The 21,860-nt window shown below is 41.9% G+C and overlaps 2 protein-coding genes across 6 annotated transcripts in view; one reads left to right on the top strand and one right to left on the bottom strand.

Moving 5' to 3' along the window:
• Window positions 1-1,764: 1,764 nt before the first annotated feature.
• Window positions 1,765-12,108, top strand: phf3 (PHD finger protein 3). Of its 5 annotated transcripts, none has more exons than XM_075477792.1 (16): window positions 1,765-1,871; window positions 2,855-3,092; window positions 3,600-3,716; window positions 4,213-5,539; window positions 5,695-5,971; window positions 6,298-6,349; window positions 6,964-7,084; window positions 7,183-7,339; window positions 7,431-7,547; window positions 8,029-8,151; window positions 8,250-8,394; window positions 8,484-8,670; window positions 8,770-8,917; window positions 9,270-9,359; window positions 9,487-9,682; window positions 9,800-12,108. In XM_075477792.1, the coding sequence occupies exons 2-16, from the start codon at window positions 2,867-2,869 to the stop codon at window positions 11,485-11,487; spliced, it is 4,971 nt and encodes a 1,656-aa protein (XP_075333907.1). In that variant the 5' UTR covers window positions 1,765-1,871; window positions 2,855-2,866; the 3' UTR covers window positions 11,488-12,108. The 5 variants fall into 5 exon arrangements, with proteins under 5 accessions (XP_075333907.1, XP_075333899.1, XP_075333915.1 ...); XM_075477784.1 differs by having other exon boundaries at window positions 2,851-3,092; XM_075477800.1 differs by lacking the exon at window positions 3,600-3,716 and having other exon boundaries at window positions 2,851-3,092.
• The window catches only part of eys (eyes shut homolog), a 178,648-nt gene continuing 163,299 nt past the window's right edge, over window positions 6,512-21,860 (bottom strand). Inside the window, exons 44-50 of the mRNA XM_075477841.1 lie at window positions 21,455-21,637; window positions 20,284-20,450; window positions 18,925-19,069; window positions 16,601-16,775; window positions 16,227-16,399; window positions 15,947-16,108; window positions 6,512-13,789 (exon numbers count right to left, since the gene is read on the bottom strand). Coding sequence (XP_075333956.1) covers window positions 12,597-13,789; window positions 15,947-16,108; window positions 16,227-16,399; window positions 16,601-16,775; window positions 18,925-19,069; window positions 20,284-20,450; window positions 21,455-21,637 — 2,198 coding nt within the window. The 3' untranslated portion in view covers window positions 6,512-12,596. The remainder of the gene's footprint in view (window positions 13,790-15,946; window positions 16,109-16,226; window positions 16,400-16,600; window positions 16,776-18,924; window positions 19,070-20,283; window positions 20,451-21,454; window positions 21,638-21,860) is intronic.

The raw sequence follows: 21,860 nt of genomic DNA, 5'->3' as shown, positions 1-21,860 counted from the left end.
ACACATGATATATTTCACTGTCAAAAACAGCCAAAATGCAGAAGCAATATGTGAAAATTAAGTACATCCCATGACTCAATAGCTTGTAGAACCACCTTTAGAAGCAGTAGTCTTTCTCTGTGTGGCATTATCACTAATTATCATCATCTCTCACCTCATTGTGGATAGATTTTGGCCCACTCGTCTTTACAATGTTGCATCAGTTCAAATGCTTCCAGGCACTCCTTCATGCACAGCACTCCTAAGGCCTTGCCCAGCATTTTGAATCATGTTGAAGTCTGGGATTTTACAGGGGCATCGCAACATCTTCATTTAGTTTTTCAGCCATTCTGTTGTAGACTTGCTGATGTGCTTTGGATCATTGTCTTACTTTATGACCCAATTTTTGTTGCACAGATGGCCTCACGCTTGACTGTAGAATACTTGAGCATACAGACTCAGTAATTGTAATGTTCCCAGGTCCCATGGCACAATGGCTTTGGTATGATATGTTTGTGCCAATATGCTGTGCTTGATTTTCTCCAAACGTGGTGCTCTGCATCACAACCAGCCATCTCCACTCTGTCTCATCTGTCCAAAGAACATTGTTCCAGAAGCCTTGTGGTTTGTTAAAATTAAGCTTTCCAAATGTAATGTTCTCTTAGGAGGGAAAAACCTTTTCTCCTGGCAATCCACACAAGCCATGCTTGTTCAACCATTTTCTCATTGTGCTGTTATGAACTTTAGCATTTAACATGCTATCTGAGGCCTGTAGAATCTGAAATGTGGCTCTTGGCTTTTTTTCAATTTGTCTTAGCATTGCACATCTGATCTTGAGGTGTACTTGCTGAGAGGTCCGCTCCTGGAAAGATTTGCAACTGTCTTGAATGTTTTCCACTTGTGAATAATCTTTCTCATTGCAGAGTAATGGAAGTTCCAAGTTTTTCAGAAACAAATCTTATGAACTTTCCTAGACAGCAGCTGCTTTTAAGATGTTCCAGGCCAGTAAGAATGAAAAAAACTTTATGGATTAAGTGCAATTGATTGGCAGAACTGGGCTGCTACGTTCCCTCTTAAGAAGAAAAAGGTTCTTGCATTTCATTTATTGTTTCTGAATTTTGGCTCAATTTTTATTATAAAGATATTGATGTGGTGGGATATGTACTGTTGTTAATCTGTACGTTTCTTACTTTAATACCCGGTAAAGACCAGATTATTGTTCTTCTTTAAACTATTTCCCGAAAATAATTGAAAGAGAATTTTCAAAAGAATTGAAAGAGGTTGTACTGTCTTTTTCACATGACTGTGGCTCCTGGTCAAATAATCAGACTTGTAGAAGAGCATAGTAGACAGCACTAGTAGTGATAGATGTGGAAATCCTTGTTGACTGTAACAGGAATAAGGGGCAATGGCGAGAAGAACAACTGGAATGAGCAACTAATTTAAGAAATCTTTTGTTTTGTGAAATGAGTTTTAGGGTTTCTTGTTCTTCTACCCATAAGGACCACCATACTAGAGCATGCTTTTTAAGTGTTTTCAAGCAAACGTGTGTGTGTGTTTTTTTTTGTGTTATACTTTTTTTCTAGCCTAAACTGTAACATTAAGTCATTTGAATGCGACTTATCTTCTTTTAAACGTGCCGCATGGGTTTGAAAAGATGTATTATCAACGCGGTTTGCTCTTTAAAGTGGAAAAGACGCCGTAAATCTGTGTTATAGTTGTAGTATCAGCTATGTTATCCATAAACAGAAACCACGTGACAAGCAGCGCCGCCTGTCAGGGGCTTTGCAGCAGCGGGACGAATGACGGCCGAGTTAGAGGAAGTTACTTGGAGCAGTTGTGCTAGTATGTAACCTTACACGAGTGGGCAAAAGAATCGCCATTAGATAAAGGTGAGAGTTCTATACATGGGCTTACAAATGTTTTTAAAGGTCTTATCTGCAAGTGTGGGAACATATGCACGTGGGTGTCCGCACCTAACGCCCGTTAGCAGCACTCGGGCCACAAACAAACTTGGTATCCAGGGCCTGTGCTGAAACCACGTAGCTAGCCCATCTCACATAGTTAGCATCGAATTGTCTCGCTAAATATTTACTTATGTGTAGGGACATGTTTACAATTCTTGACACGTATAATCGTGGCTACAAATTTGATTTTTAATAGCGATGATGCAGTGTAAAAGAGCGCTTTAAATTGTGTGGTAAGTTCCTCAATAAGTTACCGTTCGTATGCTACCATACATGATGGCGTTCTGCAGCGGATTGTTGTTAGCGATCCTGCAACGTTAGCATGCTAGTTAGCTAGCTAACACCTCTTTGGCAAAACCTTTTCTAAAAGAACGCTGCCTCTCTGGTGTTAAGTTATATGAGTGGATATTACACGGGCACCCACAGAGAGAAGCATCGTACCACCAGACTCCTGATGTGTTTTTTTTTGTTTAATTTGATTTGTTCAGCTAATTTGTGCTTGTTTTACACTGTTCGTTGCGGCACTTGATTCATATACATCATAGACGAGATTCTACCACCTTCCCCTTTAGCCTATTTTCCAAATTCGCTACCGAAGTAGTTTACTTGTCGAAACATTCCCAAAATAATTCGACGCGTGCTATCAATTTCGGCTTTGTAAACACGAACCACCCAACGGAAATGGTCAAGATGTTAGCGACGTTGGTTTAACGTAGCAGGACAGCCAACCAACAGATGGAGGCAACCCAGAAGACGAGTTTGAATTGACCAAACGTTCACTCTCTCACCCCCCCCCCCCCTCCTCATGATCACTACTTTGAAGCAGTATGACCAGCTTTCTTGCATAAAAACTGGGTTATCTGATATGCTTTTACACCATTCTGTATGTGTTGTTTTCATTCAGGAAGGCAGGAGCATTCATGGATATTGTGGACACCTTTAATCATTTAATACCAAGTGACCAGCTGGATGACACCCTTGTAATAGGTCAGAATTTGGAATGTGAAGCCACTAATGAATTTGGGACAGGACTCGGCCCAGAAGATTCACTGAAGAACATGCTCAGCGACAAAGATCCCATGTTTGGATGTGCAAGCACTCTGCTGGACAATGAAGACCCTGCTATTCAGATCGCTGGTTCGGCAAGTATGTCCATCAACAAAAGAGTGAGCAAAAATGCCCGGGTGTAGAGGTGTGTTAATTTGTGAATAAAAGCTAACTAGCCATAGCAGTTGACTGGGGAAAAAAAAAATGTTGGAAAATCTTTGGATATCCAGTAATAGCTTACTGATATTATTTATTTGTTCAGCTTTTGTGTGCTGGCATTGCTCGGTTTATTTTTAACTTACTCGGCGAGTCTCCTCGTGCTGAGGCAAGCTGGGGAAATCCACATTGTTAACAGCTGTGTGCTCTGAAACACAGTTGTATCAAATGTTGCATTTAAAAGACCTTTCGGTTTTATTTTATTTTATATTGTTTAACTTTTTATCATCAAAATGAATACATTTTATTTTAAATGTGCCAATCACACTAAAGGTTCTTATTAATCTTCGACTACTATTTTTTCAGATCGCTTGGTTGTAGATTACTGTCACCCTGCTTTGTCACAAAAGGAAACAACTTGTTTTGGGTTTTTTTTTTTGGCTTTTGAAGGTCCAGATAGTGGTGCAGCACAGGCAGGCCTCTCCACTGAACTGAGAACTGCAGAGACTTCACAAGTTAAGCGACTCATTGGAAAGCAGAATAAACGTTCAGACAGTTTAGAATACAGTAAGTGGGTGTTAATTTAATATTCATTGGGGCTGTCGATGTTACCACACTATCGATGAGCTGTATTTAATTTTAATGCTCTTAAAATAGTGCCAGAGCAAGTGAATGCATTTAACAGGTCCACGCTACATTTTAGCTGGCGGTGGTAATGTACCACAGCAGAGTTTGACCATCGCAATACAAGTCAGGAAGAAGAAATCTCTACACTTCTTAACACTTAGCTAACACTTGAGTATATTGAGCCTTTAATATCGCAGGTGTGTATGTAAAAAAACAGCTCGCCCCGATTCTTAAAGGGATGCGCTTGCCTAGTAATGATAGTATATTTATATGCAATATATGCGAGTCGAATTTCAGCCGATTACAAAAGAAACAAACGTGTAATTAGTTTGCAATTGACGGCAAGTTTTTCCTCACTTGACAGCCCCGATATTTAAATGAACTCATATTGTGGTGTTAAAGACTGTTCTTTTTTTTTTCTGCATTTACTGAACAGAATATACAGGCGACCAACGGCCCAACATGTCCACCAACAGTTTAATCCGAGGACGACCGGGAAGGAGACCAGCCAACCGGCTGAGCAGGTCATTTCTTATTGAGAAAGGCGTTAAAGGTGGGCAGCTGAAGAAAGAACTGATTCTGGGCGGGCGTATTAACGTAAATGATCTCGATGCTGGTTTGTGGCTGAACCCTTCAGTTGTACTGAGACGACTTACGGTCACAATCGGAGGATTTAAGATTGAGTTGCTTCCAGGACCTTCTTACACGCATAGTGTTGATACAAACCAGGCGGAAGGCTTTGACAACAGTTTTTCTTATGGTGGCGATGTTGGTTTAGCCATCTTGCCAGATGAGGCTGTCAATGTAGAAAATCCCATACCAGACAACGCGGCAGAGATGGATGTAACCGAGAAGAGCTCTGCTGATGATGCAGCCCTTGGGCTGGGCCCATATGTGAACCCTAATGATGTGCAGACCTCCAATGGGACATTAATGGAGAGCCCCTGTACGCAAGAGGCAAAACACGATGATCAGATTGTTTCAGAACAACAAAAGCCAGTCAGTAAAGGAAAAGACTGTGTCCAACATTCACAAAGCAGTAAGGATACCTCAGCTACTGTTAGTAATAAGACTGATGGCAAAGAAAAGCAACAAACTGCAGCCAAAACACTGCTTAAGTCTAAACAAGGAGTGACATCGAACAAGAGCAAGGACTTAGTTTCATGTAAACAAAGCAACGTGATTAAGGACCATAAAGTATCCCAAAACAAGCCAGCTAAAGTTATCCATAGAGGAGACCTGCACAAAATGAAACCACTGAAGGATAAACAAGATGTTTCACCCTTGAAAAGGCCTGCAGAAAACACTCAAAGTGAGCCTGCTGCCAAAGTACAAAAGGTGCATGTTACAGGGGACGTTAAAGTGAAGCCAAAATCACCAAGTACACCAAGCTCTGCGGCAAAGAGGGTTCCGTCTCCTGGCAACCGTGCTTGCGATCAGCAGGGACCAACCAAACAAAATAATCCTCATCACGGCTCTAAAGTTGAACCTGCTCACCAGGCACACAGTCATCCTAGTAATTCTTTAAAGATCCCTCAAGAGGCAGGGCAGGAAAAATTCAAACTGAAAAAGCCAGACAAGGTTCTCCAAAAACAGAAAAGCAAAAATACACGAAGCATCTCCGTGGAGGAGCCACAGCTCTTTGTTCCGGACAACGCTCCCGCTGTCAAGAAAGAAACTGCTGAGGAGCAACCTGCTAACAGCGAGTGCGTTTGGGATGGAAACAACTGTTGTGGCCTCTGCAAAAAGCACCACAATAACATGTGAGTCTTACTCTGCACTTAAGCCTATAGAAATACTGTACAATATTAAAGCTTAGATGGCAGCCATTTTGCAAAATGTATATACTTATGATATGTTTCTGTCTATAAAACACTCAAGCCTAACACACTTTTTATAATGGCCATTCTTTGTCTAGGTTCATGGTCGGATGTGGCCGCTGTGACGACTGGTTCCACGGTGACTGCGTTGGCCTCGATCTGGCCAAAGTACGGGAAATGGAGGAGGAGGACCAGATGTATGTGTGCTTGAAATGCTGCGAGGAGGAGAGCAAGAAGGTGGAGCCTGAGCCCCCGGTTGTCATCAAGCCCGAAGTTCACGAAAAGACTGAGGTTCAGGAACACAAGCTGCCTTCCAAGCACCGTCCAGGATCCTCCCAGATACTCACCTCAGGTGGAGTCAGACCAGTAAGGAACGTAAGTGGGGCTTCAGGAATTCCTAATAAATGTTCGGCTGTACGTCAGATGCGTTTCAATCTTTCACAAAGAATACACTGTTATTTGTTCCCCCAGCTAATTCATCCTCTGATATTAACCATTGACAGTGTTACCACTTTGCAATGGTTTGTTCTCTTTTTGCTTTTTCTCTGGCTGAACTGGAGGTGTGCACATGAAAATCACATGACATCAGAGCTCCACTGAAATTGTTTTTTTTGGCTGGAGAGTTGTTTTAATTGTTCTTGTTCTGAATGTTTGTTAAATGAATAACATGCCTCGTGCACTCTGTTTGTTTTCTTTAACAGGATCCAGAAAGGGGGCATTCTACAGATGTCAAAGAACAAGGCCATAAAACAGGTACCTTTACCAGCTGTGAAGGTGAAAATAAGTTTGTTTCTGTCTTTTGGTGGTGCCAGTCTGGTTTCACGATTCAGTATCCTCACATTAATGTAAGCAAGGCTCTAAAGATGAGTCGCATGTAACGAATCTGCAGCACACCGTTTCATTTTAACACACAAGTTTATTTATATACTCGCCATTTTCAATACAACCACTTCAGAGGAGACCTAATGTATTTCATCACAAATGCATCCAAATCCATTTTGTATTCATACAGCCGCATAAAAAGTCGATGAGCTTCCCTTTTCAAGTCCTTAGAAACCAAATGTAGTTCTGCTGCGGCTGCCCGATGGCTGCTGACAGGCGTGAGTTTATGGTCAAATGTGGCACAGTGAACAGGAAGAACATTTGGGGGAGTGGGGGGGACAAAAGGAAAGTGTGCCCCTTGAAATAGCTGCAAATCTTTTCTGTTTCATCCATCATTTGCCTGCTTTTCTTTTTATTGGTTTAAATCTAATCGCTCATTGTCCCGTCTTAGATACTGGGCGGTGGCTGAAGTTATGTGTTCCGTTATATTATGACTATAGAATTTCCTCATCCGCTCAGTAGTTATTTTTGTTCCATCCTCACAGGTATTCATGCAAAACATGAGACTAAAAGTAAGGCTCCATCTTTGGCTTCAAAGAAACCCGTGTCCGTGGAGGCAATCAGACGAAATGTGCGTGATTCTCTGAAAGAAATTCTCATACAGAGGTCAGTATTAATGGTTGCGTGGAAAATACTATAAACTGCATTCTTTCAAAAAAAAAAAGGGCTGCAAGGCTAAACATGTGATGCTTTCTCCATTTTAGGTTGAAGGAGTCCGATTTGAACATCTCAGTGGAGAGGGCCTCTGAACTTGCCAAGAAGACGGAGAGAGAGCTGTTTCATCTGTATAAAGACACTGACAACAAATACAAGAACAAATACAGAAGCTTAATGTTTAACCTCAAAGATACAAAAAACAATGTAGGTATCTCTTCATATCAAGCCCGATCCAAATATTCGCAGCTTTACTGTAACAGTTTTGTTTGCTGGGTTTCTGTGTGTTTCTCCACAGGTCCTATTTAAGAGGGTTCTCAAAGGGGAAATTTCTCCCAGTCATCTAATTCGCATGAGTCCTGAGGAGCTGGCCTCTAAAGAGTTGGCTGCCTGGCGACAGAGAGAAAACAGACATGCAAGTGATGTTCAAAGCTCTCGTGAAATGCGCCAGTTGCCACTAGAAATTTAAAATATCCTGTAAAAAAACCATTAATGGAGGAGGCAGCCCCCTCCCCCAAACAATCCCAGGCTGCCTGATTGATTAGCTTCAATGGCCTAATCAGACTCTGCTGACTCTCATCAGCTCAGTGCAAATTAAAAACTCAATTGAGTGTTTAATTGGACATTCTTCCGATCCTAGAATACACCTTAATGGAATACCTGTGAATTATTTTTTTTAATGTTTTTGTTGTGCTCACCACTGATCGCATAAAAACTATAAATACTTTTAAGCCTTTGTGGTTTGAGATATTGCGATTCATAGTGGCAGCTCGCAAGTTAACGAATAACTGCCACATTTTTATTTCTGTGTTTTTTCCCCTCTCAGGAGGGCTGTAATTTGGAACGTGACAATCTGAGTTGCCCTTCAAAAAGTAATACATTTCTGATTCTTACAGACAATTGAGATGATTGAAAAAGAGCAGAGAGAGGTGGAGAGAAGACCCATCACCAAAATCACACACAAAGGTGAAATTGAAATTGAGAGCCAGGAACCAGTGAAGGCACCGGAGCCCACAGAGGTAAGATTGAGAACAAATATTCTCCTGCTCAATGAAGATAATAAGGAAGAGTGTCTTAGGGAGACTACATGAACTTCTCTATTTCTCCTGTTTTTAAGCCCGAGTCTCCTCCCAAAGTGACCGAAGTCTCAGCAGAACCTCCGAAAACCCCAGAGAAGAAAGCGGAGAACATCAAGACCGAGAGGGACACCACGAGCCAGCACAAGTCTCACCTGTTCGACCTCCACTGTAAAATTTGCACCGGTAAGCCCCGACTCTTAGTGAAGAAGCCCCCCCGTGTCTCTTTAAAGGCCTCTTACGAACCCATGCCGCCTTTTATGTTCTTGTATTAGGTCGCATGGCACCCCCCGTGGAAGAAGCGCAAACAAAAGTGGTCAAAGTCGCCACCACAGTGGTTCGGAGGCAGTCGGTCAAAACGGAAGAGACAAAGAGCACAACGCCGCCTGCAGTGGACGATGACCTGCACCTCGCAGTGTTAGAGGAGAGCTTCCGAAACGCCCAGCCCGGCTTTGAAGCAAGGTATTCTGATTTGCCAGAAAGTCTGTGTGACTCTCCTGCAACACTTTTAAAAAATTTTTTTTTTTAATTTGCTTTTTTTTTTTTATATGTTTGTCGCAGGGCGGATCATGTCACCGGCAGAGATGAAGAGGCCGTTTTCCTTTCCAATTTGAAATGCCTGTGGCGGGGATTTATTCATATGCACGCTGTAGCAAAACTTGTTACAAAAGCTTTCCCCGTCTCAGGCATTTTGGACAACTTGACTGAGGTAAAGAAAAAAAACATTTGAATGACTGTTGCTAAGTATTGTAGACAGTAAATGTTGTCATTAACGGATCCTTGGCAAAGACAGCTGTAAACAAAACCTGCGTTTGGAGCCGTGTGTGCTTTACTAAGATAAACAGAGGCTATTCTTTGTATAGCAGTTATAACATGTGACTAAGGTACCAGGATCATAGACAGAAAGAGCTTAAGAGTTACAGCTATTACTGTGTGGTTGAAAATCATTATTTATTGACAAATGAAAAGATAACTTCTTACAAGGGGAAAACAAAAAAATGTTCCACAAGCTGACAGATGCTACAGACTCATTTTTTTTCCCTCTCTTTCTCCCTGAACAGGAACTTCCAGACAGCATCCAGGTTGGTGGGAGAATCAGTCCTCAGACTGTGTGGGACTACTTGGAAAAGATTCGAGCAACTGGAACAAAAGTGAGTTTTTGGCAGCGTTTTTGTTTCTTGTGAATATGATCAAACCTGGAAGAGTCGAGCACTCATTCAACTTCCAGAGTTCACTGCAGATTTTACTGACACGTGCTCTTTTTTTGTTTTACTAAAGGAGGTGTGCCTGGTTCGCTTCTCCCCTGAGACAGAAGAAGACGAGATCTCCTACACTCTTCTTTACGCCTACTTCAGCAGTCGTAGGCGTTTTGGGGTGGTGTCCAACAACCTAAAACAAGTGAAGGACATGTATCTTGTTCCTTTGGGTGCCACGGAAAAAGTTCCCCATCAGCTAGTTCCCTTTGACGGGCCAGGTAACCTGAGGGGTAGCCCTTTTTTCTCTGTGATAATTATTTGCTTTCAGTAGATCGTATGAAGCATCTCGGAGCTCTCTGACTTAATAATTTATTTATTTATTTTTAACTTGACAGGTTTAGAAAACAACCGTGCCAACCTTCTCCTTGGACTCATTATTCGCCAGAGACCAAAAAGGGACTTTCTCCCTGTGGACATGAATGAATCGGCAAGGATTGTTCCTGAAATTAAGCCAGTTACCAATTCTACAAAGGTTACCACAACACCTGAAGAAGATGAGAAATTGTTCCTGTCTACTTTGACACCTACGCACAAAAAGGAGACAAACAAACCACTCGACACTACTGAAGATGAGCCAGTTGCCGAGTCTTATGAAGAACCATCTGCGACAGAGGAGCCCGGCAATCAGGAACCACAAAAACCACTTCGCTTTCTTCCAGGCGTGTTGGTGGGCTGGGGAGGAGAATTACCGCCTCTGCCAGATTTTGGAGATAAACCCGCGACAACAGGACATTGCACCCCGAAGAGCGCGGATGCACCAACGGGTAACTCGAAAAGTCCGACAGCTGCTTTCCCTCGTTTTGTCATCAAGAAAAAAGAAGCAAAAGCTGTTAAAGTGGAGTCGGAGCTATCCAGCCCAGCTGATGCATCTGCTTCAAAAAACTCCCTGGGAAAAGATGCTGCGGTAGCGGTGCATCACGCATCGGTCACACTGAAAGATAAGCCCCCAGATGTATCGACTGAAGCGTTCCTGGCAAGCCTGTCGGCAGCATCGAGTGGTGCTGAAACTGGCAGTGCTGCGTCGACAAACAAAAGCTCCGCTGGCCTTTTGTCTGAAACCGAAAAAGGAGCATCTGAAGGGAATTCTTTGTTACAGTCAGAATCCCAGGCTGCTTCAGATCACACAAATAGCTCAAAAGCTCCTTTAAGTGGAATACTGAAAAAATCTTCAGCATATTCCACTGCGACTGAAGATAAAACAATGGTGCTACAAAAGGATAAAGCCAGCCTCCCAGACTCTTCAGATACTAAACCGGTTCTTGTGTTGAGCAGCGCCAGAAAGGAAATACTGTTACCTTTTCACCAAGGATATTTACAGCTCTCTCAGGCCAGGCACAAGCTTGAAGAACAAAACCAAACTGCTTATCAGTCATTTCTCAGTAAAAAGAATGACCCTGGCATAAGTCAACCTGGTGCTATATCAACTCAAACACTTCACCCTCCTCAAGTCCAAGGAACTCAAATTACATGTAACACAGAAGCCTCCGATTCCCAGCATGACTCTGTAAAGGCACCCATTGTCCCAGCAAACAACAGTGCAGCACCTTTTCCCTCGCAGCAGCATCCTCAGGCACCTGGCAGCTACGATTACACAGTGGCCCCGCTCCCTAACACTCTGTCCACCCCCGACGCAGAGGATCAAAATTGTAGTATGCCGAAAGCCGAGGGTCACTCGGAGCCATCTGGCCCACTCCCATCCCTAGCCAAAGACTATAAACGTCCAGACGAGTGTTACAGCGACCCATGGGAGAGGCCGCGGAACTCCGAAGAAAGAGATCACCACGGGAGGCACAGTCACCACCGGGAGTTCCATCACGGTAAAAAGAGCCGCCACCACGACAGGGAGGAAAAGTACAGGGAGAGAAGCAGGCACCACGGACACCCGGACGACCGTCACAGTGAGAGGAGGAAAGAGAGGCACCACAGTGACGATTACAGCAGCCGTCATAAGGACAGACACAGGCATAGAAGAGACTCTGATTATGAGAACGGACGGCGAAGTTCAAAAGACAGTTCGTCATAATCTAATAATCGTCTTCTTTTTTTAAATGCCCTTCAAGAGAGCGTCGGGGCTCTTAAAGACTTGTTAGTTCCATGGTTCGTTCACACCACTCTTAATATACCGGATGCTGGTGGAGTTGTTGGCGGGGTCTCCCGCCCCATTCTGCATCTGTATGCCATGTAGGAGGTTTTTTTTAATGTTATTGACAGAACAGCCAAATTGATATCATTTCAGTGGAATTATGAATATCATTAGTCAGTTTTTATTCAGACCAAGCAAGGCTCCATGTTTGAACCGTTTTTAATGTATATATGCTGTTCATATTGAGCTGCTGTTCTGACTTCCAGCGACCGGGTCTCCAGCTCACAAACGGTGTGGACCATTAGGTGAAAGTTTGAAATTTGGCTGAGGTTTTTGACTTGAATGTAACACAGAAAATATTTAACTAAGAACAGATCCAAACAGCAGCTTCGTGTTGGTTTCCCCCCCCCCATTTTAATTTCTTTTAAATTGCCAAGATATTTTATAAACTTTATGTTAAGAAAGTATGTACATTTTGGCTTGTAATATACTTTAGAGATGAAGTGTGCCTTTGCACTGTGTTTATGTACAGTTGATAATTAAACTAATTCTTTTTTTTAATTATTTTTATCGTTGATTATACAAAATGTCTTGTATTTTATTTTATTTTTTTTTTGTAAATGCATTAAAGCTGAATTTTGCTGTTTTAGTCATTTTAGACGGCAAAGTTCTTCGCAAGAGCGGAGGAGTTGGAGGGGAAGGACAGTTTTTTGAGATACTTCGTACAGACCTTTTTGCAATATGTTCACGTCTTTACCGATGTGACGTGAATGTGACAAAACACTCAACTATTGCTATTAAAAAGAATATATGTTGATAAACATCACCAGTTTAAAGTTCTTATTTCAAACAAAACCCTCGGTCTTTATTGATTAAGGGCAGCTGGATCATAAAAAGAAAGCATCATCACTGCGATTAAAAGAAAAAACAGTGTCCCAATATATACTGAAACCTGAATACTCCCAAATACTATACAATGGTACCTATAGGTAAGTTTCTAGGTTGTCATAAAACATCAACTTTGGGAGTCATTTTCAGCTTTTTACTTATTAGTCATCACCCTTATAAATACTAAAACCCTCACTACCTTTAAGAAATAGCACCGGTTTTGTGTCCCCGAACAAATAAACATTTCTGAGACTTCCTTCAAAGCCCTTTGAAAACATGCCAGAGGTGACAACTGACACGTTTCTGTGTAATTCGAACCCTCCGAAGTAAACCAGACCTCTGTAGTTGAGAGCTACGAATCGCTCAAATGGGTCCACGTCTTCAAAAAGGATCCTCTCGCTGTTCAGGAACACCTGAATGATTGTGCCGTTGAGAGATAAGGACACGTTAAGCCATTTGTTGCAGCACAGAGTGAGATTTTTTAAAGTGAACGGAAGGCAAAGTCTCTCGCCAAGATTGACTGCGATCTTCAGATGGCCCCTCTCGAGTCCAACTGCGAGGTAGTCGTCATCTTCGTGCTCAGCCTTTCCCATCCACATGATCAAACCATCACTGGAGTTCGCATGGACGCTGAAAAAAACCTGTGTGTACTTTAAATTTCGTATATTGAATCTTGGGTCCCTGTATTTGACAAAAGAGTTTCCAACAAACCCAAAAGTGTCCGTGGATATTTCTGTGTCACAGTATGTCCCTCCCCATCCTAAAGGGCATATGCAGCTGTAAGAGGTGTCGGGAGATGGTGCACAAAGGGAGCCATGTCTGCAGAGGTGGTTTAAACAGCTTACAGACTGGTTACACACAGAGCCAGTCCATAAAGGTGGGCATATACATGCAAATGAGTCACTCCCTATTGCCCTGCAGCGACCTCCATTTTGGCACACCTTGTACCCGCAGGCTGTCCCATCCCAGTCCCCAACGTTTGCTCCACTAACAGCTCCCGTCTCTGTTAGCTCAAGTTCTTGATCATTGATTAGAAGTTCTCTCAGGCCACCAGTGAAGCTCATTGGCTCCCCTTCTGTTGCATCTGGGGAGACTAAGCTCAGAGTGGACACGCCTCCGACAAAGATGTCTGTAGCAACGTCGAGAGTGGTCATTCCTTGCGTCACGTTCTCTCTAACCTCCCTGTCATCAAGACTGAGGAAGCCTCGGTGGCCCGTTCGGCCAGCCTTCACCGTGTGCCAGGTCCTGCCACGAAAGGTTACTTTCTCTACCGACTGCAGGACGTGGGTGCCATCCCCAAGGTTGTATCGCAACTGGACAAAACCAGATGACAAGGAGAGACAGAAGAAATCTCCTGGAGCAAAGAAATGGAAAAACAAATAATCAATTAGTATTTTTTCTTCTTACACACTTTAATTTATCTAGTGCCTCTTTGGTGGAAGATGGGTCCAATAAAGCTGGTTACAGCTATGTCTGTTGATTAACAGTTTCTGTACATTATTAATACAACTGAAATGTATGTTCATCACAACTGAGCGTATCAATCATAATGCTCTGAATGAAACCTCTGACGGAGAGAATTAATGCTGCCTTTTCTGCTTGTCGGACTAATTTTTCAAATACTGCACTGATACTAACAAAATTTCAAGGCACATGAACTTAAATGAGGAGAGAAAAAAAAAAAAACCTCAAGGCACTCTCTTCAGGAAAAACAATAAAGACAATAAATACACTGATGTGTTTTGGCTTCCTAATGGAGTCAAACATGCAAAGACTGACTCCCAAAGGAAGGCTAGTGAGCCGAAACACACGAGTGTTTAACTAGTCGGTATGATTACAACAGAAAACTTGTTTTTAAAAGAGATCAGCTTGGAGTTTTCTCACATTCAAGTTCATACCTATCCTGTCCAGAGAGCACCTAAAGCAAATCCATGCTGAATCCAGGAAGAGCTCCTACGCAAACATAATTAGATTCGAGCTGGAACTTTCTCCATTTTGTGCAACTCAAACTTTATTTCACATCATATTGGACATAAATTCAATACTTTTTACTCCACTACATCAGCTAGCAACAGCTAGTTGCTACTTATTTTCAGATTCCAATTTTCATACCTTTCGTTGCCTAAATGTTCTTACTGATGAAGCAAAAGATCAGTCATTCTTTCATGAATTAAAAGCACTGTACATTGTACAGTGCAGCATCTCTCATCAACTTCAATGTGTGCGACGTTGTCTATCTAAGATTCTTGCATCTGTCCAGCCTGCAGAATTGGACTCGTTATATCTTTTTATATGTGTTGAGAAGAAGCAACGGAGTGCCCCAGTCTTTATCAAAGTTTAACTAGCCAATTATTTTGTTAAGTCAAGTAAACAAGAAGCACAGGATTACACATATTTGGAGGAACTCACTGAGGCTAAAATACTAAATTAAGGTTTTAATAGATCTAAACCAACGTGAAGCACATGATTATTAGATATATTTCCCTACAGTAACTGAATAGAATTCCAAATAAAATAAAAAAGTATAAGTGAGCATTTATGTCTTCTTCTTCAGGCAGCAACTCACATCAGGTAGTAAGAGAGAGCAAGCTAACTGCTCAATTTCTTTGAGGTGTGCCAAAATAGCCGCAAGGCCGGCGCTGTGTCAGTGTGTGTGTCATGGTGATGTGAGTCAGGAAAGAAGAAAAGCTTAGACAACAAACAAGATGTTTCCAGCAGTTCCTCAAGAGCTTGTCTTCTGTGGGAGAGAATAAATTTCTTTAGTGTGAACTTTGGCCTTTTCTACTTTCTTTGAGCTCATTAAAAGCTCCCTATTTGGAGAGGAGTCCCACAGGACAGCAACACAACATATATATATACCATGATAATAGTGTATAAAATCTGATGCACCGCTGCACATTAAATTGCCCAACAGCAGCTCAACCTTGAACATCTGTGTCACTGAAATGAGACACACGCGTAGACATGACAAAGACAAAACAAAGAAAAGACATGGACGACTGAACTGTTGAAAGAGTGCTAATTTGGCTACTTTTCACCCGAGCAAGGTTCTGTTCCTCCACTGTTAAGTTCAATATGTCGGATATTTGTGAGCAGTTTGGTACTTAATGGACAAGCAGGCTGCTGCTGCTACTCGGGGAAACACTTTCACATTTGACATAGATGCCGTTGAGGTCAATTTAAGAGCTCATCAAAAAATAACCGTCAACTAAGCCAAAGAACCAGTTATGATTTATAATGATTTCCTCATGAATGCACTTATGGAATCGGCAAAACAGCATTCTGTCATCTAGTAAACAGCCTCTAATAAATATGTAGATTTAAAAGCAAAGTTTCAGTCATGAACTTTCACTTATCCTGTACTCTATAAGCAAACAGTGAGTGGTGTGTATAATTTGTGCTGTGCTGGCATGGCATCGAGATGGCATCGATTCCGCTTGTTATACACTACTACACATGCTTTGTTTATTGAATTAAAGCTGGCTCTAAATATGGGATTAAATGTCCTCACCTGCTCTGGCACTGAGATGCTGTGCAGTGTAGACAAGGACGCCATCCGGTGATAATGGCTGGAACTGCAGCTGCACATCTGTCCTGCGTCTAATACTCATGGGTGAGAATGACATCCATGACGACTGGTTAGCGCTGAAGAATGGATCACTGATGGCCACAGCTGAACAGGAAAAACGATATAGGAGTCCTATAATTGAATTGTGAGGGTCCCGTCTTCTTAGATAAATAGAGGACAAATATAAAGATACAGTTAGGGTTGAAGGGTTCTGTGGTGTAACCTTTTTCGCAGTGGAGTCCTGCAGTCCCCAGGGGACACTGGCAGGAGTATCCAACCGGCAGAGGGATGCAGGTGGAGCCGTGGGCACACAGAGGAGGGGGGCTGTGCTCGACATCACACACAGACACCGTCTCAGTACAGAGGGCTCCCTTCCATCCAAATGGACACTGGCAACTGCAGACAGGAACGGTTGAAAGGTGTAAAGCTTGTAAATGCTGCAATTCTGTTTTGCTGTACTCTAAAAAAGGCACTGATTGATGTCTCGTCACAACACGTGAAAGAATGCACGCAGAGTTGTTTGCACTCAACATTTAGGCCTGTATACGTTACTGACAAATAGGGAGAACGCGAATCAAAGTTTTTTTTTCCACTTACTAAACAGACGAGCCGGAGTCCACACATGTCCCGCCGTTCCTGCACTGAACATGAACACAGGGGGTGACCCCACATTGACCCACACTGCGTCCAAAGGCTGGATGACCCGCAGGCTGCCCCAGTGCCTGGAACTTTCGGTCTCTTCTAGTCCGAAACTGCACATCGAAGATGCACCCTTTGAAAAAGACAAACGCAAATTTCAGAGCGACATTTCTCTGATAAAGAATTTCAAGACATTTCTTTCCCAATTGTCCTCATATGTGGATCGAATGCGTAAATAAGAAAACCTGACCAAGATCTAGACTGTTTCCAGCTCTCATGTGAACATGGAACCCCAAATCCAAAAAATGTTGTAGATGCTGTGTAAAAAAAACAAAAAACACAAAAACAGAATGCAATGACTTGCAAATCTCATAAACCAATATCTTATTCTTAGAAAACAAACCAAATGTTTTATATGTCCTATAGTGGATAAAATACTGTTTTATGAGATTAGCAAATTGCTACATTCTGTTTTTATTTACATTTTTACACAATGTCCCAACTGGAGTTAAGGCTGTAGTTTATGGTTGCTTATTAAAGCATCACTACACTGGGTTTCATTACCTTAAACCCATCAGTCTGAATGTTATGCTAATTCTTGAATTTGATGGAATAAAAGCTCCAGTGTGTCTTTCGCTCACGAGTTTTTTAGTCCAATTTTTTTTCCACCATCTGTTATCCAGCACCTCACTCATCATATTTGCTCTCCGCTATCATAATTCAATTTATTCAAGACAATATTTGCTTTGGCCTGCACTTCCAGAGCACAGGGCCTTCTATAAATATAAGGCCTGAAGACACCCTTCGTAGTCATCTGCACATGTACACTCCCTTCTCTCTGCTGCATTAGTCATTGGCATAAACAGGATGCAGGGGAAATGTCAAGCTCATTCATGAATATTCATGGAATGATGCTGTCTACTTGGCAGACCCAAGTGATGGTTGTGCTGCAAACACACAGACCCGTAAAAAAATAAAGAAAAATAGCTAAGCAGATTCACATGCAAGATTGGAAAAGATGGTTCATTTTGATTTAACTGTGCACACATCCCATCATAAGGGAGAACCAAGAGACTCGAAAAGATAATCTAGTAAATATACCCATCAGAGAAAAACTTTTTTTTTTTTTGTTGGGTGCAGGCAACACTTTCTTTCAAAACTAGCAAATGAAATCTACCATGTTGTTGGAGCAATCTTTAAAAATCCTAAAAGTGAATTCTTTGAAGCTACCAAAGAAATCGGCAAATCGGACGCATTTCATCAAACACGATCAATAAACACAAACTCTCCAGTTTCCGCTTATTTAATCAACAGCTTCAATTGAGTGACTGATTTTTTGCCCCGTAGCAGCCAACACGGCTTCATTTTCCACCTTTCCACAGGGGAGTGTGGATCTGTTGATAACTGGGACTGAAGTGCATTATCAGTGTGTTCACTGCCAGCCATCATGATTAGGGCTCGAGGAAGGTCACACAGATCTGATTAGACGCTCATGAGTTCTCATTACATCCTGAGTAGAAGGGCTACGGCTCCACCAGTGTGGCCCTGCTCAGGTAGTGCTTACCGGTACAGATGGCTGCGGCAGTCTGATACACCATGTTCAAAGTGATGCTTTAGCGTAGCTGATTTGATTTTTTGAAGGTTTATTGGGTGAGCAGAAAAATGAATTTGGGATAATTAATAAGCAAACACACAAATCGCTCGAGTCTTTATGAATAAAAAGCTTTTGTTCACCTCAAATGGATGCGCCATGACATTTTATAATAACAAGCCTCATTGCTGTGGAGCAGAGACTGCCGAACATGGTTACAATGACATTCATAACCGTTGCCATCATTACAGTTATGGCAATTTTGCTGCACAGCTCTGCACATTAGCAGGCACAATGAATGCTCTCCAAAATCCATTTCTACATGAGGTCACCTGGGAGAAGGCATAAATGATGTTGATTATGACAAAGATTATTTGGATAGCACTCTTGTTAAAGTGACTTATCAGCAGCGGAATGAATTTACACATAACACACTGTATTGGGTATGAAGCAATTACAGACTGCAGATACAATCAACCTCAAAGCTCTGTTCTGGCTTCATACGCAGTTCGAGCCTTTCATGGTACTGGGATTGAAAAAAATCCCTTTTTATTACACACCTTCCCTTGTGCTTCCAAACCCCCCCCAACAAAAAAAAAAAAACCACAGAGATCCTGGGAGCAACTCTAAGCCCCAGTGCTCCTACTGCAGATAGTAGTGTTTGGCTGGAATAAAGCCGTAGCAGTCTTACCCTGAAAGCCATGACGGAACCTGGAGCCAAGTGGCAGTAGTTCAGGGGTGTACTCATTATATCCACCTACAAACAGCTGGTTAAAGACATTGAGGCCCACCAGAGGTCCAGGAGAATATCCTGTTCTGTTGCGCTGACCGTCAACCTGAGGAAGACATAGTGAAGCGTCAATGTTCAAGCCAGAGTCTTGCATCTGCAGGCGTGAGCGTGGGAGCACAATTTATTTAACAATCTGCCAAAGCTGACAAAATGCACGACCTTGGACTTATCACAGTTATTCAGTCTGTGCCCACTAATTCGTCACAGTAGTTAATATCCTCCAATAATTTTGCCACTAAACAGAGTTCTTTAGGACACTGAGTTGTAAGAGATCTTGACCCTTGTTGTCCTAACAGAAACTCACTGCCTGCAGATTTTTCAACCACACTCACATGTCAGAAACGTCCTCTTCTACCCGACAACTGGACTGAAAAGATCCCTTGGCACAAGAAATCTGATGTAATCCAAGAATAGTCATACCGTAACCCGACTATATCGACCTGTCCAACGGACACCGAGAAGAAAAATATCTCCAGTAAATCTAAAGTACATGAGCGGAAAGAGAAAAAAAAAAATCTTTCTCTCTAAAATTCCCTGTAGGTGTAGAATTCAGTTTGTTTATCCCCGCAGGCACGTTTCAGTAATATTTCACGACACAGACAGATGATGTATTGTGTCTTTTTGTGCTTGTACGTTATTCATAAAAAAAACAGAGATGAGTCTCATTCAATCTGCTGAAATGAATCAATGCTGAGCATTGAGCAGTGACACCTCGTTAAATCCACAGAGGCGAGAGAGTTTAGTTCGGTTTTTATCTCAGATTGTTTCGTGTAGGAGATCTTTAAAAGCCGAAAGACAATCATTCAGCCCTCAATAGAAAAAAGCTGCATCATTGTTGTTTAAAAAAAACTAAAAAAAACATCATTGTTGTTTAAGGAGGGGTGAAACTGGCCCTGCGAGCAGCTGGCTTTCTTGCACAGATTTAATTCCGAATAGTTGGAAACACAAATCCTCCTTTGGCATGGGCTTTTTAGTGCCGACAACAGGAAGTGCACATCCTGCTTAATGTTAAAGTTTATGCTGAACTTAATGCATCCAGCCTGTCAACAGTTTTCCTCCGAAGCTCTCAGATGCCCCTCCGTCCCAACTTAGAGGAACAGCAGAAGCAAAAGGGGAAAAAAAATAATAGGGATCAAATCAAATAACATTGTATAAAATGAGTTTAAATTCTAGAAAAATTTTACTGACCCAAAAAATTTAACTGACTTACCAAAACATTTTTTTCTAAGAATAAATATAAGAAGAAAATCATCAAATCACCTTCAGCCATCCTACTTTCTTGGACCTTCCAAAGGTGACAGAGTGGATGTTGATGTAGGGCTCGAGCCTGTCACTAACTACAGTTGCTATCCCTGATCCCAGGTTGAATCTATGTACAACCCTTCCGCTACGTAGTCCCAAAACAAGGAAGTCATCACCGTCATTGCCTGGAAAATACAGACAGTTAGCAGTTAGTTCAACAGACTCAGAATATTTAATATTTTGTGCTCTGCACCCTTAGATGTGTTCTGCTCTCAGAACTAAATTCGTGACCAACATATTTTGTACTTGTAGCACTAACACATTCTCTTCATGCTTGTTTTATTCTGCGTAATTAACTCTGCTACTATTGTTGCAAAGAACTCCGCTATTCCTTGATAGTGGTGGACAAAGATTTAAGCAATTATTCTGCAAATTGTTGGTATTTCATCTATTTTTAAATCATGCCTTTGTACAATCTGTACAAAGCTACTCACTCTCCTGACAAGTGTTTCTTTATCCACACGGCTCTCGTATTGTTTTGCCTCCACCTTGATGAACTGCACTTTCTCTGAGGATAAAACAAGTGCAGAGAGATCTATGAGATGTTGCGTTTCATTTTGTTCCTCCTTTTGATGAAATATGTAACTGACAATGGCGCAGCAGTTACCTCCGCTTTTATCTGACCTCACTGAAAAGAAATCCTAATTTAACCGGACGGCTGCTCACAGCATCGCTGTGTACACCTACACCTCAAAGTCCGTTTAATGCAGTTAACTTCAATAGTTTTAGGACGCTTGGTTCACATGTTCATTTTATGTTTGCAATGTCAACACGGCATTGGGACTTTTTGAAAGTCAAGAACAATAAAAATTTTTTAAAAAAAAATCAGCTGGAAATCAAGCAATTGCCAGACTGTGGGAAAACTCATTATCAATGTCTCACAATCTGCCAGCAAAGAAAATCCTCTGGGAACCCTCTTGATTAGTGGATCTCAGAGGAATGTGGAAATCCATTAGAAAGCACATTATCATACACAGCATGTGAGGAAAATGGCACTTCTTTTAAAATACTCAATAAAGTTGGACAACTTAAAGCCAACTAAGGAGACGTCTCAATGTTTCATTTTTTCTTTTGACCCGACAGTATAGAATATCTGAAACTGCTCTATGGGCGTCAGAATAGAACTCACCTTGTCCTTTATGTCCAGCAAACAGCATCAGGTTGTCTCTGACAGCAGATGAATTATTTGCAAGTGTGAACTTCAGCTGGAACTCATAGAAGAAACTGAGGCTCGGGATGGAGGAATAAGCCACAAAGGATGTGTAACCAAACTCATCACTCCCACTGAACCTGGTACGGGTTATATTGATGGCTGCAAAACAAACACATTTACAACACATTTACAGATCTCATACATGCACATGCCAGCTGCTGTAGGGTGTGGTAATCCTGTGTAAACCAAGAGGTCCGATTCATCATCTCACTCAAGCCCTACCAAAAGATGGCACTATTGCCACACATTACAGGCATGTGCTTGGTGAAATACATGTATTATTTTTTTCTGACGCTATTAGATGATGACCTGTTTTCAAATA

This window comes from Odontesthes bonariensis, chromosome 2 (assembly GCF_027942865.1).
Source record: "Odontesthes bonariensis isolate fOdoBon6 chromosome 2, fOdoBon6.hap1, whole genome shotgun sequence".
Lineage (NCBI taxonomy): Eukaryota > Metazoa > Chordata > Actinopteri > Atheriniformes > Atherinopsidae > Odontesthes > Odontesthes bonariensis.
This window is presented reverse-complemented; position numbering and strand designations above follow the sequence as displayed.

What these genes read in the sequence shown, in the direction of transcription:
- phf3 (XM_075477792.1), top strand. Translation starts at nt 2,867, where the DNA reads ATGGATATTGTGGACACCTTTAATCATTTAATACCAAGTGACCAGCTG. An exon ending in AAAAAGCACCACAATAACAT is followed by an intron (nt 5,540 to 5,694) that starts GTGAGTCTTACT and finishes TTCTTTGTCTAG; the next exon opens with GTTCATGGTCGGATGTGGCC. An exon ending in CAGCCCGGCTTTGAAGCAAG is followed by an intron (nt 8,671 to 8,769) that starts GTATTCTGATTT and finishes TGTTTGTCGCAG; the next exon opens with GGCGGATCATGTCACCGGCA.